Genomic DNA, 19,332 nt, shown 5'->3' with positions numbered 1-19,332 from the left:
CATATGGGTCGGGAGCCTAATAATGTCCCAAACGGCCACGCGCCAAACATAAGGGTCGGGAGCCTAATAATATCCCACATGGCCACGCGCCAAACATAAGGGTCGGGAGCCTAATAATATCCCACATGGCCACGCGCCAAACATAAAGGTCGGGAGCCTAATAATATCCCAAACGGCCACGCGCCAACGTAGGTTGGGCACACCTCATAATTTGCCCAAGGATGGGAACCTTGTAATACATCCACTTTTAGTTGATATGTTTTTGCAGGTTCGGCTACGAGTCGCACAAGCACCTATGACATTATTATTATTATCTGGCCGTTTGTGCCTCCATTATTATTTTGAAGACAAGCCGGGATAGTCATCCTGCGTAGAAGAGGCCCTTGTGGGCCAGTCATTATCATCATATTATAGCTCATAAGCCGCAACTCGCGCATGCTTCATTATTTTATAGCTCGTAAGTCGCCTCGCGCGCAAGCTTCATTATTTTTATAGCTCGTAAGCTGCCTCGCGCGCAAGTTGCATTACATTATTATCGAGATGTGCACTCTATCTTTTATCAGGCCCCGCGCCACTATTGTTATGATGCGTGCTATATCTTATTCATGTCAGTGCACCATTATTATCATAAGGATCACAACATGTCACCATCATGGAGAAAACCTCTCAAAACTCAAAGACAATAAAGACAAGGCCGAAGAAAGGGGAAAAAACCGCCTCATATCCTAACACACCTTATGAAGTCCAGCGCTCCACCTAAACGCTTGCACGCCTAGGAGCAACACTGGACTTGGGGGGCTTGTAGGGGTATGGTACTAAACCCGGCTTACGACCTTAATTTATTATGTTTGGCTTATTTTATTATATGGACTAATACAATATTATTGGGCTGAGGGGGTTTTGTGGAGGTAACCCTAACTGGGCTAGGCCCATCAGGGTACCATGATGGTGACCATGAGGCTCCCTATATAAGGAGGTCTCCACCTCCTTATTAAGGTTGTTCTCAATAAGAGCCACCACCATAACCATTTTTGTGTCTGTAAACAAGAGATCCTCGAGATTTCTTAGCAGTCACCTCTACACCCCCAAAAACCATTGCAGATTTGAGCGGAGGAGAACGAGATTTGGTTACATCATCCCGTAGAAGACGATCCGAACCATGCCTGGTACGTTTCGTGTTTCTTCAGTTAAGAACTTCATCCGTGACTAAATAGTACAGAATTAAAATATAACTTACTCCAACTAAGACAACCCATTTACTTGAATTCATTGAACCACCACCAACCATTTGTAGTAATTAACTACACCACCCACAGTCTTTTGAGCTCGTGCTTTGAAGCCCCTCACGTTTCAGCCTTGTACACTTTTAACCACACTACTTAGAAATAGTGACAACAATAGCCCCCCTTTTACTCATCCTTATTTATGATACTCATGTGCATACTTTCCCAAGCGGCCAAGCATGCAACCAATATCGGCTCTATACATTTTAGTTTCAGGGGGTGTTTGGAGTTGCTTATATTATGAGAGAAAAAGTTTCATAAGTTACAATGTTGTAACTTATTAATTTAAAGTTATAAAGAGGTAAAATAAGAAATCTCAAACACCCCCTTAGTCGAATATAAGGGTATGTGAATTAAAACTTTATTAATGGCAGCTCTGCATTTATTTCATCAACAAGGCTTCTAGCTTGATTGACACCACAATATTAGTGTAAACGTACCGTCGTATATGTATGCCGTTTTAGCCTTGATTCATATTTTATTGGTTTGTGTAGTATTTCTTGACTCTACCAGCCAACTTGCGAATACTATTCTTTTAATACCCATACTTTTACTGGCCTTCCAAGTATGTATAAATTTTATTTAGTAAATTTTGATTATAATTCATAAACAAGAGAGGTATTAGTGTGATATGGTGGAGAACACGTACACTAGTAATCACGTAACATATTTTTTTTCTTGAATTAAAAAAATGTAGCAATACCATACTCAAATCGAAAATAAGGGTATGTAAATTAAAACTTTATTAATGGCAGCTCTGCATTTATTTCATCAACAAGGTTTCTAGCTGATTGACACCACAATATTAGTTTAAACGTACCGTCGTATATGTATGTCGTTTTAGCCTTGATTCATATTTATTGGTTTGTGTAGTATTTCTTGACTCTACCAGCCAACTTGCGAATACTATTCTTTTAATGCCGATACTTTTACTGGCCTTCCAAGTATGTATAAATTTTGATTATAATTCATACACAAGAGAGGTATCCGTGTGATATGGTGAAGAACACGTACACTGGTAATCATGTAACATATTTCTTTTCTTGAATTAAAAAAATGTAGCAATACCATACTCAAATCGAAAGAACAAAATTTGTGTTTATGGAGTTTTAGAATGCAACTAGAAAAATTTTATAGATAAAGATGAGGAAGCAAAAATATAAAATATTATTTAACTAACTAAAACTAAAAATGAGTGAACAAAATTGTAACTAACCTATAACCACAAAAGGTTATGAAAGATTGTGATAAAACACAAATTTGTTCCTTTAAGCCACTAACCACGTGAATTAAGTGTTGTCCGATAAACTATTAATAGTTGTATTACTTAAAATTTAAAAATATCGTTTTATTAAAAAGTATAATAATATAGTATATAGATATAGATATATTAAATGAAATAATTCTACATAGCTCATGGGCTTTCAAAATAGGATTGGAACCATAGCAGTTCTTGCACATATATCAACATATATCATACTTACATTTAATTCGAAAAGAATAGATATTGACGTATAAACCTTTATTCAAAAATACTAGAATATCGTATGGTTGACATACATCATCATTTTTTAAAACTTCAACTAAAAAAAATTAATATAACTTATGGAAGAGGTAAGATACTATATATATATATATGTCCCCACTGCCATTAGCTCCTCTCTACCACTATATATCATCATATATAGTGACCGAATTTAATTCATCTCGATCACTCTCATTCTTCATTCCTGTAAAAAGAATGTATGATTAATATTAATGGTGATCCATTAAATGATCGATCTCTAATCCGATTATTTATTTATATATCCAATCCTACAAATACTGATCATCATCTTAATTATCCAAACACTATTTTCTCGTTAAAAAACCATCACCCGAAGATTCAGGAGTTAACCCTAGCTAATCACTTCAATTCAAACAACACGTTGCTTTTAGTTTTGACTGAACCCTTTTCTTCGAATCTCACACAATATCAACCACTCATATTAATCCATAATCCATTATATAATATAATTATCTGTAGATATATATTAGATACAAATTATTATTATTATTATGGCTAATTGTCTAAGGGAATTACAAGGCAAAATGGCTAATGATCCTCACTTTAGCCATGACCACGGCTCTAAACGTTGCGTGTGGGTTCGAGGTCCGGTTATCATAGGGGCGGGACCCTCGGGGCTAGCGGCAGCTGCTTGTTTGAAGGAAAAAGGGGTTCCAAGTATCGTATTGGAGCGGTCAAATTGTATCGCCTCGCTTTGGCAATACAAGACGTATGATCGGCTTCGGTTGCATCTTCCGAAGAAGTTTTGTGAGCTTCCCATGATGCCTTTCCCCAAGGATTACCCGATGTACCCATCCAAGAAACAATTTGTGGATTATTTGGAGAATTACGCGAAACAATATGGGATAAAGCCGGTTTTCGAGCAGGCGGTGGAGAGTGCGGAGTATGATGAGTGTTTAGGGTTGTGGAGAGTGAGGAGTGTGGGAATAAAAGGGGAGGAGATGGAGTATGTTTGTAGGTGGTTGGTGGTGGCAACCGGAGAGAATGCGGAGGCGGTCGTGCCGGAGATTAAAGGGATTAAGGATTTTAAGGGTGAGGTGAAGCATACCTCGGAGTATAAGAATGGGAATGAGTTTAGAGGCAAGAAAGTGTTGGTCGTAGGTTGTGGCAATTCTGGGATGGAAGTGTGTTTGGATCTATGTAATCATAATGCTCATCCTTCTCTTATTGTTAGAGATTCTGTAAGTTTTTTTTCTTCTATACTTTTATTGTTATTAATATTATTATCAGATTATATAACAACAACAACAATAATAATAGTTAAATTATAATCATTGTTATTATCATTGGTAGGCAATTTATAAACTAATGATAGACTGATAGTTTTAACTTGGAGTAACTTTTCTATGGCTATGATTAGTTTAATTTGAATTATTAAGATAAAAAACCTAACTGTTAATGGTTATCACTTTAAACTATTTAATTAATCTAAAATTGTTACTACCAATAAAGTATTAAGTAATTTAAGTTGAAGCTAATGATCAAGGTTGGAAATACAGTTAGGATGGATTTGGTCAAATTTCTGTAGATTGCATGTTTACAACTTTATACCAACTTTTTGTGCATTAATGCAAACATTATACCTTAACAAATCCGGAAATCATGAAATCTAAAATAATTAGTAAAACCGAACCTGCTTTGTTTTTGTCGAAAATGACATCTTATACCTACCTTGATCTTTATTATACAAAATGCTCTTAAACAACACACAGCACACACATACACTAGCTATACAAGATAATACCAAAGATTTTGTAATGAGTGAAAAGTTAAGTAAAAACCCCACTTTCTTGGAACTCACTAGCATGCGAGCAAATAGCATAAGAGTGTACTATATTCATAAAAAAAACCATAAACAATTTGGGAAAAACAAAATAAAGGTAAAATAAAGAAAATTAATTATAGTAACATGCGTGTTTCTTTACTGTAAAGGTCCCTTTAGCATATAGTGTCCTTGCCCCTCAATGATAGTGAAGCTACTACACAAGATCAAAAAGGGCTCTCACACTTAAAAAAAAGAAAAAGAAAAAAATCACACTTTATTTATCTTCATCATTTTTTTTTTCAAATTAAACAAAAATTATAACTGACAATGATATGTTGGAAATTAGGTCCATGTCCTACCACGGGAGATGTTTGGAAGATCGACTTTCGGGTTGTCCATGTGGTTGCTCAAGTGGCTACCCATAAGACTCGTTGATCGCTTTCTATTGATTATGTCGTGGCTGATTTTTGGAAACACAGCTGGTTTTGGGCTCGACCGTCCCAAAGTAGGACCCCTTGAACTAAAAAACAAGACGGGAAAAACACCGGTTTTGGATGTGGGAACCCTAGCCAAGATTAAAAGTGGAGACATCAAGGTAAACCAAGCTACTATATGAATCCACATAGGCTTTTGTGCTACTTTTGGTTCTTTACATTTCCTTAAACATGTTCACATTTCTAGCTTTTTGCTTTTCTTCTACTTTGGACTTTCACTTATTTCTAATGTGGAATCACTAAATTAAATGCAATTTCAATTATATAACTGAAGGTCCATCATATGTATACCTTAAAATTTTGTGTTTACTTTACCTTTCCTTTTTACTATAATTATATGTGAAAGATGAATCTCTATAAATTTCAAGATATCAAAGATTATATTGAGTGAAATAAGTTTTATAAACATGTGTAGATCCAAATATTTAAAGAATTTTGTATGTCATAGTCTACTCATAGATTGTAGCATAGGTGGTCTAAAAGAACCCAAATACTCAAATAGTAACAACTTTTTTCTAGCAATGATTTGAATATACAAGACGAGCTTATATGAAAGAATTGAAATATTGCCCGTGTAATTAATTTGACTTTTCACTTGTTTAGATACATCCAAGCATTCAAAGTGTTGGAAATCATAGTGTACAATTTGTGAATGGAAGAGTAGAGAAGTTTGACGCAATCATTTTAGCAACAGGATACCGAAGTAATACTCCCTCTTGGCTAAAGGTACTATATCATGTTCATTCTCTTTATCCCATTCCTATTTTATTTCCAACCAATCTAAAACTAACTATATTTGTCTATAGGAGAACCAAATGTTCTCGGAAAAAGATGAGATGCCTCAAGAAACATTTCCTCAAGGTTGGAAAGGCGAATATGGGCTATATGCAGTAGGGTTCACTAGACGTGGCTTATTTGGTTCATCTATGGATGCAAGGCGAGTATCAGAAGACATAGGAAAGTCGTGGAAAGCAGAAGCCAAACATCTTTCCATGACCATTGGGCGATCTTTCGCACTACAACGCTAGTTTCTTTTTGGTTCTTACCATGAAGGCACAAGTTTCTTTTAACTACAACAGATTTTTGACATTAGACTCAACCAAAAAGTTGGCCATCCAATTGTAGAAAAGTGAGAAGAATTGTGGTGGAACTACTTCTAGCTAGCTAGCAACCAATTAGGGTATTTTATTTATGTTGATTTGGGGAGGGGACCTCTATCTTGATCTAGGGTAGTGTATGTATACACATCTTGTACATTGCCACAATATTAACTCCTTTGACGTAGAGAGGGATAGGGGTAAAGATAGCAGGGTTGGATCTGTTTTTTTTATTTGTATATTTTGTTTTGTATTCAATTTACTTTCTTAAGAGATTGATTAACTCATAGTTATTATTATTATTATTATTATTATTATTATTATTTGACAGTAACTTATAACGATCAATTGTATATCTAAAGGGAAAAAGATGGAAATATGTTGTAATTGCTTGCTTAAGAGTGCAAGAGGTGCAACCCTAAAGGTACCAAAACTACTCTATGCCCTATACTGTCACCTTATTTTTATCATGAACTATCTCTAAAGGCTAACGGCACATACCTGAACTACCTGATATAATGCTAAATATATATATATATATCCTTCGTATATTTTATTTAATATTTTATTTGTTTATGTTCGGTTTTTATTAGGATTTGTATACTACTAACATAATTGAATAATGTAGGTCTCGGGACTTGTTCGTGGTTAAAGAGGGCGAAAAACGATCAAAAACGAACTAAACCGGCGAACCAGAGCATCAGGAAATGAACCAGACCGAACCGGCTAGGCCGGCCACCCCCCTTCCCCCTATCGGAGCGTCGCGCGACCGAGGGTCCCAAGCCCGCCGCGCGGCGCGGCCGGGGTGTTCCAGAAGCTTCTTTTGACGTATTTTGGGTTTTGGGCCTGTATTTTCCTATTTAAAGCCCTCTAAACTCAACCTTAAACATAACCTGAATACCCCAGTCGGCCAGGACGAATTTGGGAGCTCTAGAAGTGATCTGTTGGAGGTTTTGAAGGCTCGGAATCATACGGTGGCGTGCTTATCGATCAAGGACGAAGACTCCGAGTTTTATCGCCTTTATTCTTCCGTTCTTATTTATTTTCGCCATGATTTCGTTTATTATTGTTTTGTTTGATTTTAAGATGCTAGGCTAAACATTAGAGACTGTCTAGGCTTATGATGAACCTATTTTGATGTTTGATTTTGACTTGGGATTTATTTATCCTTATGGTTTTATGAACTAGTAAAAGGTTTACTTTTATTAAATTGATGCATATAGATATTTATGATTGTTTGATTAATGATTATTATTCCATAGTTGCCTTAATTATTGTTTGTCATTATGATAGGTTGCTATTAGGTCAATTACTTTATGTTTTTGATTATTTTATGATTGATGTGCACTAAGATCATAGGAATAATAATTATTAATTAAATAAATCTAAGTGTGCTGCTAACCTAAATAGCTGTAAGGTGCTAGGTTATTGGTAGGTCTTTGTTGATCAGGATTACTAGATTTAGTTATTCGTAAGGAGTCCGTCTAGGTTTGATTGGTTAACTTTGTCTAACAAGTCAATTGAATATATTAGACTGTCTTTGATTTCCGCGCTGTAAGGTAGGATTTCGTATAAAGGAACTAGTTTGTAATTAATTAGGTGACTGTAAGGAAACTTAATTTTTAATACTGGTGTGCATTAAAACTTATTAGAAATCCACAGGTTTCTCTTGAGAAGGGTCAGGGGTCATGTTCGGGTTTTCTCTTGAGCGTTTATTTTACGATCTCAGTTCCATAACTACATAGTCTCCCGGCTAATTGATAACTGAAATTTAGTGAATTCTAGTCTAGGTGGTTGTTCATCATCATCTGAATTAAGTTTAAATTATAAGTTTAGTTGTCTTTAGTTTTCTTAATTAGTTTTAGAATTAGTTTAATTTTAGTTTTTAGTAAAACCCCCTTTTTAAGAAATAATAATAAATAAATAGTCGTGTTTGTAGTTGAGTCTAATTTAGCTAGTTAACGTAATTAAAAGAGTCTCGTGGGTTCGATATCCGGACTTACTTAGCTGTACTAGAGTCGATCGGTTCACTTGCCGGTTAGTAGTTTAGTTAAGTTTAAGAGTCTAGAATTTATTACTTAGTGTCTAGATTAGCGTAATTTTAGTTAATAATATTAAACTACTTTAAGCACATCACTAACCTAAAGAATTTTAATTTTTAATAAATAAAAACTTTCATTAAATTAAAAATTACATAATTCGAAATAAAAAAACAAACAAACATTAAAAAAAACAAATCGAAAAATCACTAGGCAAACCATACATTTTCCGCTATCTCATGTTACGCTTAAGAATTAATTCCAATAGTTTATCAGTCAAACCTTCATGTGGCTCCTTATACGTCTTCATGTCATGGTCAAATTGTTGTTGTGACTCCACCGCCACTCGTTGGTCCGCCACCACCGTCCGTTGCTCCTCTATTAAGTGCAAAGATTGTTCTCTTTGTGTTGTTCGCTCCTCAATGATGTGTGTGAGTTAAGGGTGTCAACGAAAATCCTTTTGCTTGATGACTCGACTTTTAACTTTGTTTTTTAACTATGTAGAGGTTCGACATATGAGAAGTGAAAGCATATTTGGGTGAACTCGGTGTATAGTTGTAGGCTTCTAATGACCATCTTCTTTTGTCGGAGTGAGTATCAGATAATTCGCCCATCAGTGGGACTTGAAGCCATTTATCAGGCTTTCTCATAACCTCCCATGCTTCGACATGTTTAAAATCATCCTTATGTTTTTTTTGGAATTCCTTCGTAGCAATTTTCATCACTTGATGATCATTAAATTCCACTCTTTCTTTGTTTCTCGCACAATTTTATATAGTTAAAAAAAATAAAGATTAATACAGTAGTAAAAAACAAATAAACTTAAAATAGTATAATAGATTAAAAAAAAAGATTTTACCGCTGATATAATCCGTTAAAAAATGTAATCTTGGTATGCATTGGAGTTTACTAGACTTGAGTTAATGAATGATCCGTTCGCTTCCGCCTACGAGTTGTTTGTAATGCTCAAGGATTCTATTTCAAAAACTATCATGCTTTTGTTGGCTTCCTACCTTTTTGTCTTCCGGAATATGAATCCATGTTTTCGCCAATGTCACCTCTTGATCGGTTGTCCAGGTACATACGCCATCTGGCCTTGGAATTTTTTTGGTTGGTTAGATTGCTTCTCTTACGTTTCTTGAACTTCCATTTCATCATTATCCTCATCATCATCACATAAATTATATTTTTCAAATTGAAGTTGATAGTAGACTTGTGTTTCCGGAACTACCTCATCATCCTCGTTTTGGTCTTACAATGGAAGCAGTCAGTCTTCGGTATCTTGAGGGGGGCTATAAGCCGGGCTTCTCATTAAAAACGGGTTGAGCACCATTTTATCCTCCGTGGGGTAGTACCGCCCTGGTGAAATTAGAGTAGGAGGTCTTACGAACATTGGTGGTTGGCTATAAAACACTGGTTTGTAGCCTTATGATTGTTAACTAGAACTGGCTCCTAACGAAATAGAACCGACACCTTTATCAACACCTCTACCGGTCCCTCTACTAGCTCCTCTACCTCTAAATTGTTCGGATCTATTATGTATGGTGTGTGTAAAAATTGGGTAGAAATTGGGAAAATTGAGTAGAAAGTTTATCTATTTTGTTTGTGTTTTTTGATTATAGAGAATGTATTTAAATTGGAATGAATGAGATTTAAAAGAGGAATATGTGGCATATTAATTTGGAATTTATTAAAAAAGGGGGAGGGAATATAGTCGTCGAACAGAGATATTCATTTGTGCTTATTCGGGGAATAGTACCCTAGGCAACTACCCATCGGCGAAAAAATGGGTGTTGGTGGCGGTGTTCACCGAGAACCAGCCATACCCGTGGTGGGTATCCGTCACACACCCCCTCCGCCCTAACTGACATAACCACTTGGCCTTTTAACTCTATAAAAGACTAAGTTGTTGAGCAATCGTTTATTCTAGTAATGTACCCGCCACCCACCCCCTCCCTTACTTGTCATACCCCCTTTCATGAACTTTCATAACAATAAATATTTTATTCTTAATTCATAAATTGTGTAGTTTATTACGTAAATATATTATTTCTTTTTATTTTAATTGACAAATAATATGAAATTTGTTTTAAAAATTGCAAACTATATCTAAAAAACTACTTGAAAAACCACTCTTTAAAAAAATAAAACAAGTATTTTAAATAATAAAAAAAGTTTATTCAAATAAGAAACTGTATTTTAAAAATTACAATAATATAAAATAACAAAATGACAAAAAATAAACAACAAAGGTTTGAATCATATTAATATAAAACTTAAGGAGAGGGGTATGTTTAGTAAAAATAAGAAAAATATGAGTATGTTTAGCAACACCCAACCATAATTTCAATTAACGATTTTCAAACGAAAATATGTGTGACAAAAATATTGACCTCGCGTTTAGCTATGACACGATTGGAGAATAATTTGAAAATAAATGATAGTCCAATAAATTCTTTCAAATTCAACATTTCTTCTAAATCCTGAAAGAATCAAACCAAAGAAATCAAAATTGTTCACTCTCTCACCATTACGGCTGTCACTTTTACCCGAAACCCAAAATCCAATCCGAAAAATCCCGTATCCGAACCCGAACAAACCCGACCCGAAAAACCCTAACCCGAGAAAAGAACAACCCAAACCCAAACCGAAGTAATTCGGGTTGGTTATCGGGTTTGATTTATAAGTTTTGGGTCAACCCGAAAAACCCGAATAATCAAAATTGTTCACTCTCTCACCATTATAGCTGTCACTTTTACCCGAAACCCAAAATCCAATCCGAAAAATCCCGTATCCGAACACGAACAAACCCGACCCGAAAAACCCTAACCCGAGAAAAGAACAACCCGAACCCAAACCGAAGTAATTCGGGTTGGTTATCGGGTTTGATTTATAAGTTTTGGGTCAACCCGAAAAACCCGAATAAACTTTTAGTTTTGAAATTAAATATATTTTTAGGTATAATTGGCTTAGTCTTAGTCACTAAAGTTATCCGCATCTGAGTCTTATCGACTGTTGTCATTCCAACTATTATGGATCGATTGTTTATTGTTAATTCGTATTCTCCATTTATTACTAATAGCAACCGTAATCGAACAAGCAAATCACATCTGATTGAAGACGATTAAGGTTCGAGTTAGTTACTTGGTTTTACTATTCTTTTGAATTGTTTTATGACTTTAAAGTTATGTTGGTTTATTATTTGTTGTATGCATTACGAGGAAAAAATAATATGTTGTTTTAATTTTAGCATTGAAGTTTTTAAAAAAATTTTTGTTTTCTGTTTCATTTTCTTGGATACCCGAAACCCGGTTAACCCAACCCGAAAAAACCCGAACCCGAATTACGCGAACCCGAAAACCCTATGAGAGATTTGGGTTGGGTTTTGGGTTAAGATTTAAAACTTTGAAACCCGAAGAACCCGACCCGAAAAACCCGAAAAACAAACCCGAAGAACACCCCTACTCACCATCACCACTAATGTAGCCGCTTCCATCACCATCAGAGCCATAGTCACCCTGCTAGCAGCAGCATCATCATCGCACCCACGGCTTTTTTATTACTTTTTTTTCCGGTGAAGAGTAAAAAAAATATAAGAAAAGTGAAAGAAAAAAAATTGAATTTTTTTTTATTTTTAATTAAAAATAATTCTTTAGAATTTTTTAAGTTTTCTCTCTAAGAAAGAGTTTTCTCTTGATCATTCCTATATGATTTTTATCACGAACGGATGTTACACGAGATCATTAAAGGAAGGAATTCTTTCGTTTCCACAACCATTGTAGGTAATACAAAAATAACGGTTATGGAACTATTAAAACTACTAGTCAACCTCATTATATCTTTGACTCTTCGTCTCTTCAAGACTTATCAATGCACCCCTTTACAACTTTCCACCATCAACATATATTATCAATCCAATTAAGGATATATATAGTTTATTCAACCACATAATCTTTACTTTCAACACTTGCACAAGATTTCTCTTATTCGATTTAACATTTTTAGTTACTCATGCATGGTTTGTCATTCTAAATATACATATATAACTAAGTACAACAATTCCAACAAACTATTCTTATACTACAATTTCAACTTAAAACGGAAGTGAGTTCAACTTCACATCGATCATACACTATTTATTAATAAGATTGATATCTACTACAATATATTTTGAATTAACACCAAATCCACAAATATTTTATTTCATATGCAAAACTAATTATTCTTCATACTTTAACACACCATTGATTTTTAATAACTAAAGTATTAACAAGCGACAAGAAATTCTTGGTTTTATTTTCATGAGTCACACATCGCATGATCGACACTATCGACCACTAAATGAGTAGTTTAATAACTTGTGACTCTATACGAAACCATTTATTAATTAAATTAAAGTCAAGCATGAAGTTTTCTCATTTCAACCAGAGACTAAATCTCTATTATAGTCCCTTTTAAAACAATTTAACAACTTTTCAACTAGTGTACATTCTTCAAACTCTACTTCAACTTTCACTATGTAGCCTGTCTAACAACTTGGGTCATGATACATTCTTGTGGCTGTTGTTGTCAACTTTTATTAGACTTCATGCTACATGCTTAGGAAAATCTTATTATTAGCTACTCTTCTATTGGTTAACACACACGTATACGCCACTTTGGCTTCAAATTCTGATTCAACATGAGTCATACGAATTTATATTTCTATGGAAACTTCCATGTGATTGCAACAATCCTTTTAAGTCATGACTCCATTATACAATCTATTTTATCACAGTTTATGTCACCATAAAATTTTGGGAAAACTAACCACGCCTTTAAAATATAACAAACAGTGATTAGGTTGGTTCATCAACAATTCCAAACCTTTATTCAACATGAAAATTGTAGTCACTTCTTAAATTAAAGGATCTACTTTTCAATACAAAGTATTATTTATAAAATTTAACCATGTCTTCGAATCTCACCATCAAATAGTAGGTCATAAGACTACTCCTATTTACAACCCAACCCAATTCAACCCAACTTTTCATTAAAAAACTAATTTCTCTTTCCTTCACGTACAAAACCCAACCAAACTCAATTTTTCACTCTCATTAGCAATCCAACCCAAACCAACTTTTAACTAAATTAATATGGTTTATGGTTATTATATTTCTATTAATGTTATTACAAATATTAAGAATAATTATTTTATATCAAAAATGATAAATTATTAATCTTAATTATTCATCTTAATTGTAAAATTAATTGGAAATAGATATTGAACATGTTCATATTATCCACTACAAAAAGAGGATTTTCTTTTTTATAAATGTTTGTAATATATATAATTTTTGTAATCAGATAATGTATAATATTTAAATAAAAGTTATAGTTAAAAAAATATATATATCAGACCAATAGTTTCATGCTATATATAAAAAAAAGTTAAAAGCAAATAATATAAACATACCCAACGTAGGGTTGGTGGACCAACCTTGATTGGGGGTGGTTCGTTAGAAATTGAATTTTCATTTTCTTTGTTTATTTGTTGGCCAACCAACCAAACCAATAGGAATAGTCTAAGGCAACTTTCCTCAACATCTCGTACTCTAACGACATAAATTTACTTTACGGCATACAACAATGAACATTACTTCAACTCGGTGGCTCAAATTAAGTCTTCGTCACACAAAATTAATGACATCTAATAACATTCAGGCTTCAACTAAGAAATTACACTAGCATACAATATCACTTTATTAAATAGTGATTTTGACGACTCAATTTAGATTACATCACAGTCTAGTTCGTAATGTCTTATATAATAGAATTGATATGGATTACATCCTATTATTATTGTAACATCTGGGTAGAGATGGGCAAAAAAACCGGTTGGTGAACCGGTTCAACGGTTTAAACCGAAAACCGGTTTTTACAAAAACCGGTTATTTAAAAACCGGTTTGACCGGTTTAGTAACCGCCGGTTCGTATATCGGTTACAAGTTCTAGAGAAAAAACCGGTTACTGAACCGGTTATGGAAAAAAACCGGTTAATTTTAAAACCGGTTATTATGAAAAAAACCGGTTATTAACCGGTTATTTTAAAAAAAAAACCGGTTAATTAAAAAAACCGGTTATTAACCGGTTCTAACCGGTTTCTAAACCGGTCCTAACCGGTTAGACCGGTCCGAGTTTTGCACCAAAAAAACCGGTTAATAAACCGGTCCGGTTATTTAAAAACCGGTTTTTTTCCAGGCCAAGAAAAACCGGTCCGGTTATTAACCGAACCGGTTTTTTTAAAAAAAACCGATTTGTGCACCTCTACATCTGGGTTTTGAAAGTAATAAATAAAGAAATTTTATTATTTATTAGGCGTTATTATGTGTTGACAATTAAATAAAATAATATAATAGAGTGGTAGGCTTAAATAGAAGATTGACCTGGAGTTAATTATGGACTTAGAGTGCAAATGAGCCTAAGGCTCATGTGCTTAAGGTATAAATATACCTTAAATCCTAGCCACTTTCTATATTCATCTAATCACCCACACACACTCAAAACACACACTCCTTGAATCTAAGAAAATCTCAAGAGCGAGTCCTACATGTTTCAAGAAAACAAGAAAAACGTTTGAGATCTAAACCTATTCGAGGTACGTTTTACAATATAGGCTTGTTCATTTAGACTCGACTCATTTATGATTTTTTGATCTGGATAAATCGGGTTTATAAACCAAGATAAAAGATTGGAACTTGAACTTAACCAAGTTAGATCTATCGTTTATAGAAAATAATCTTAGTAACAATGGCAACATAATAATAATAATAATAATAATAATAATAATAATAATAATAATAATAATAATAACGTTACAGTAATACAGTAAAGGAAAAGGAAGGAAACAAAATTATTAATTTGTATAATTAAGAACAAGTTGGATGGAATAATAAACATCTAGGTGTGTTGGTTGGGTGGTTATTAAAGCACCGGAGATTCCATCTCCAGCACTCTTTGTGAAACTCTCCTCTATGAGAACACGAGCCAATTAGAAAATAGTTATGTTAATAATAACTGCAAATTATTATTTGTGTCTAAAGGAAACGAACAATTTCATTATTTTTTCGAGAATATTGTGGTAAAGTTGTGTTTTTTTTAACGGCGTTAAGTCGTTAACTTGGTGGTAGTGATGTCCTCAAAAGGTCATTATATTTGCCAACCTCTTCTTACCTGAAGAAACACTAAGTGACCCCGGGCAGATTATAGGTAATCTGGGGGCTAAGTAATGTTTCCCACGAAGGTTAGGTCCAGCAGAGTAAGTTGTACTTCAGGGAACCTGCAAAACAGACACCGTAAGCTCGTCACTGAGAAGGGGGGGGTTCCTCCTTGTGACCACCCTCCGGCGTGAGAATCAGTCTATATTGCTCTTTGAATATAAAAGTATATGAATACTATTAGAGCAGTTATCAAGTAAGTTATACGAGATAGTAGATGATGAAATGATAATACCATTTGCTGTCTTTTATAGCCGAAGGTGGGTTTCCAAGGGGTTTAGCCGGCCCAACACGCTACCAACTGTAACCTATGCACGTGCCCTACCTGTGAGTGGTGGATAGGTAGCGGCTGACACAGAGCAGGCGTGCCGTGCACTCTTCGTCTTCTACCAACTGCAGGCTAGGCACGTGGTCTGGCAGGAGTTGGTGGGCAGGCGGCGGCTATTGGTCACAGTGCTGTGGCGTGCTGTCTGCCACGCTGCTGTCAGTGAGCTGTCGCATTCTTGGTCAGATCTTTTGTCTTTACCTCGTCAGGTATCACGCAAAAGATCCTTCATCATACGGACTGGCCCATTTTGGCGGGAGTTTTCCCCCTCCCGCCTTTGCTCATTCTTTCAGGTGACACTGAATATTTGTAAGTGTTAAGCCTTATGCGTGTAGCTATGCTGTGCGGGTAGCCTTCCCTGATGGCTTGTATCCGCAACTGCGGGAACAGGCGGGTTACTTTACCATTGGGAGGCTTTTCCCTGCGTATGCAGCTTGCATACTGCGCGTAGGCTTCTCTGAGCATGGTGGGTCCTGCGGGAGTAGATGGTCTTTGCGCAGGCATCCCTGTTCAAGGTGAGTCATGCGGGACCAACTGAGCCCTGCTGGGACCTACCTCTTCATTACCCCAACTGGACCTCCCAAGGAGGAAACCACATAGTGGTAAGGCTGTGATTAAAATTTGATTTGAACAATCATAGTAATATATATGCTACAGTATTGCTGATCAGCTTATACGAATGATACATTGAGATTGGTTATGTTTCTTAGTGATACAAGTCAGAAACATCGTAATCATATTCATATGCGTGTGTGCATGTCACCGTGTGCATGACCCACATGCATGCTCCACAAATTGGGGCTTTGAATAAGTGCATGAAAAGGGAAAATGCATGCATGCCTGTACATGAGAATGCATCCACCAACACCATTCATTTAGCACATGATGCACTTTCACTTAAGATTTTGTTTACTCGTGTGGACTTTAGCCACTATTCTTCCTTCTTCCTTTTCCCAAATAATTATTTACAAGATATATTTAAAAAATTCTTTTACTATTTTCTTTTCAACATCTGTTAGGACTAGCTAGAATCACACAAACAAACGAAAACAAGTAACCAAACACGAGAGATTTAACGTGCTTCGATCTAGGTATGACCTACATCCACGGACGACAACTAGAGTTTATATTATTGAGTGATAAAAAGTACAAGTTCATGAGATCTATATATAGGGAATTAATACAATTAGGTTTAAACCCTTGGTAACTTAATCAACAAGTTAAGCCCAACTAGAACAGTGTGATTAGGGTGGCCGAACCTATCTCTGCGCCTCCTCTTAACTGGCTAAAACCCTAACGGGTTGAAGCCCACATATACCCTAATTAACAACAAGAAGTTAGAAGAAGATGGCTATGTGTATGATAAAGTTTGAAGTGGAATACATAAATAATAATAATAATAATAATAATAATAATAATTAACATCAACATCCTATGAATAAATGTCGAAGTATGTAGAGTTACTGTTTGTATACGTCACTAGCAAACTGTATACTCTTTTATTTTCAAAAAAGTACTTTATATGAACTTTGTAACGGTAATGAATTTATTTTTATTAAGCTGTTCGTATGTTTTGTAGACAAAATACAAACATAATCTCCAAACGACAAAATAAGCCGGTCTCTTCCCTAATCATGCTATCTCCCTTCAAATGCAACTCCTTTAGTTTAAAAAAAAATGAGTTATCGTATTTGATTTGAACGCTTTAAAGAAATTGTAAAGATAAGTGTACTTTGTTTGTCCCGTCAAAAAAAATGGGCGTCGAACAATAAGAGATTAACAAAATTTATGTATAAATGTACGTGTTTGTTAGTTAAGTTATAAAGGTAAAGATAAAGATAGAAACTCCAATGTGATCGATAAAATAAAAAAGTTTATTAGTTTGAGAAATGATAGAATAATTGAGCTCAATTAAATTTTCGCTTGATAGTTTGGACTATGCTTTTTAAGTATAATGGGTATAATCATGTCCCACTTGATTATACCCTACTTGATTTTTTGGACTATACTTTTAAGTATAACTGAGCTCCATTTACCCGTATGTGATATAAACCCAAACTTAAGATTCATTCCGTTTTATGTATCTTTAAAGCTATCATGTAATCGATATGTTGAAGTTTGCTTAAGGTTGAATATAGAAAATGATAGTTTTTTTACTCGGAAAATCGTGTACCTTTCATAAGTGAATTGATTAGAGAAATCAAACCGTGCCCCTTTCATTTAGTCATCTTTATATTAATTAGTTCGGGTCATGCAATGGGCAAAATGCATGGCTTAGAGGTGGAGCCATCGAGTATGTAGTTGGCACTTTAAGAAGAAAGTGATGAAACCATTAACGACTAGATTGACAGCATGACTCACACTCTTGATAATTGGGTCCATGTAGCACTTGTGCCATTGTTCCTTCATTTTCATATAGACATCTCCACAATCTAAGAACATGCATGCATTCTAGATTATGCGGTTTGCGAATATATGATTCTTTCTAATTAAAGTGAAAAGTACATCCTCCCTTACAATTAACCTTTTATCTCTATTTGACCCCTTAGTCCACCAATCAGAGTAGAATGGAATTGATTGAGCTATCAACATCTGGACGGGAAAATGTAATTATTATATTATTGGAGTTCTTGAAATGCACAATGTAATGGAGGATATGGCATATAGTAACTAATCTTGTAAGTAACTGAAAGACTGTTTTCCAATAAAACTTGTTGATGTTGCATACTCAAATCTAACTCCTAGCTTAGTTCACTAGTTTCTTTTCTATGTAGCATGTTTATTTCATATGCATTAATTAAAATTGTATGCTATATAATTAATGCAGTGATACATGTTCGCAGTCTAGCAGTATCAAAGTATACACATAATGATGGTTCTTATTAAACGGTTGAGGGTTTTTGTTATGTGGTGGATACATATTTAAGTTTAAGAATACGATTAAAGGATGCGTGTGATAGTGATAACATAGTGGAAAAGCATATCCTGTCTCCTCTTACTCACACATAAAACAAACAATAATATTTCACTTAAGGTTTACTTTCAACTTTAAGAAGGATCATCGAAGGAAATATCCTTGACTAATTGAAACGACAGTTAATTATCACCCAAGTAAGTTACAAAATTGATCCTTGTAATCAAAATAGATTTAATCACATAAATGGTCCCTTTCGTTTTATAATGGTCAAATGGTGTCACTTGGGCCAAACCAATATCCCATGTGTAATGAATTCTTTTGCTTTATATATAAAACACTTTAACAAAACAAGATAGACATGTAGTATAACTTGTATGAATCATTGTCAACGTACCAAATTATGAATCAAAGCTATCCTGTTTATCAATGAGATAGGAAGCTCTAGTTATTTTTATAGGTAATTCGTTATGTACTTAATTAAAAAAATAGGTAAATTGGACTTAAATAATATCAACTTAATGTCACTGACCAATAATAATATCAACTAAGAATATTCCCGTTGGTGGTCCGAACTTTTAAAAGTTTACTC

The 19,332-nt window shown here is 34.6% G+C and overlaps 1 protein-coding gene across 1 annotated transcript; it reads left to right on the top strand.

Moving 5' to 3' along the window:
• The first annotated feature begins 3,161 nt into the window (after positions 1-3,161).
• On the top strand, positions 3,162-6,209 carry LOC143598745 (indole-3-pyruvate monooxygenase YUCCA6-like). Its single transcript, XM_077076886.1, has 4 exons — positions 3,162-4,031; positions 4,962-5,210; positions 5,713-5,835; positions 5,916-6,209. Exons 1-4 carry the CDS (start codon positions 3,342-3,344, stop codon positions 6,135-6,137), a joined length of 1,284 nt encoding a protein of 427 aa, XP_076933001.1. The 5' UTR covers positions 3,162-3,341; the 3' UTR covers positions 6,138-6,209.
• The last annotated feature ends 13,123 nt before the right edge of the window (positions 6,210-19,332 follow it).

The sequence above is a fragment of the Bidens hawaiensis genome, unplaced genomic scaffold (assembly GCF_021521415.1).
Source record: "Bidens hawaiensis isolate Kalapana, Puna unplaced genomic scaffold, B.hawaiensis_p1.1 tig00050778_1, whole genome shotgun sequence".
Lineage (NCBI taxonomy): Eukaryota > Viridiplantae > Streptophyta > Magnoliopsida > Asterales > Asteraceae > Bidens > Bidens hawaiensis.
This window is presented reverse-complemented; position numbering and strand designations above follow the sequence as displayed.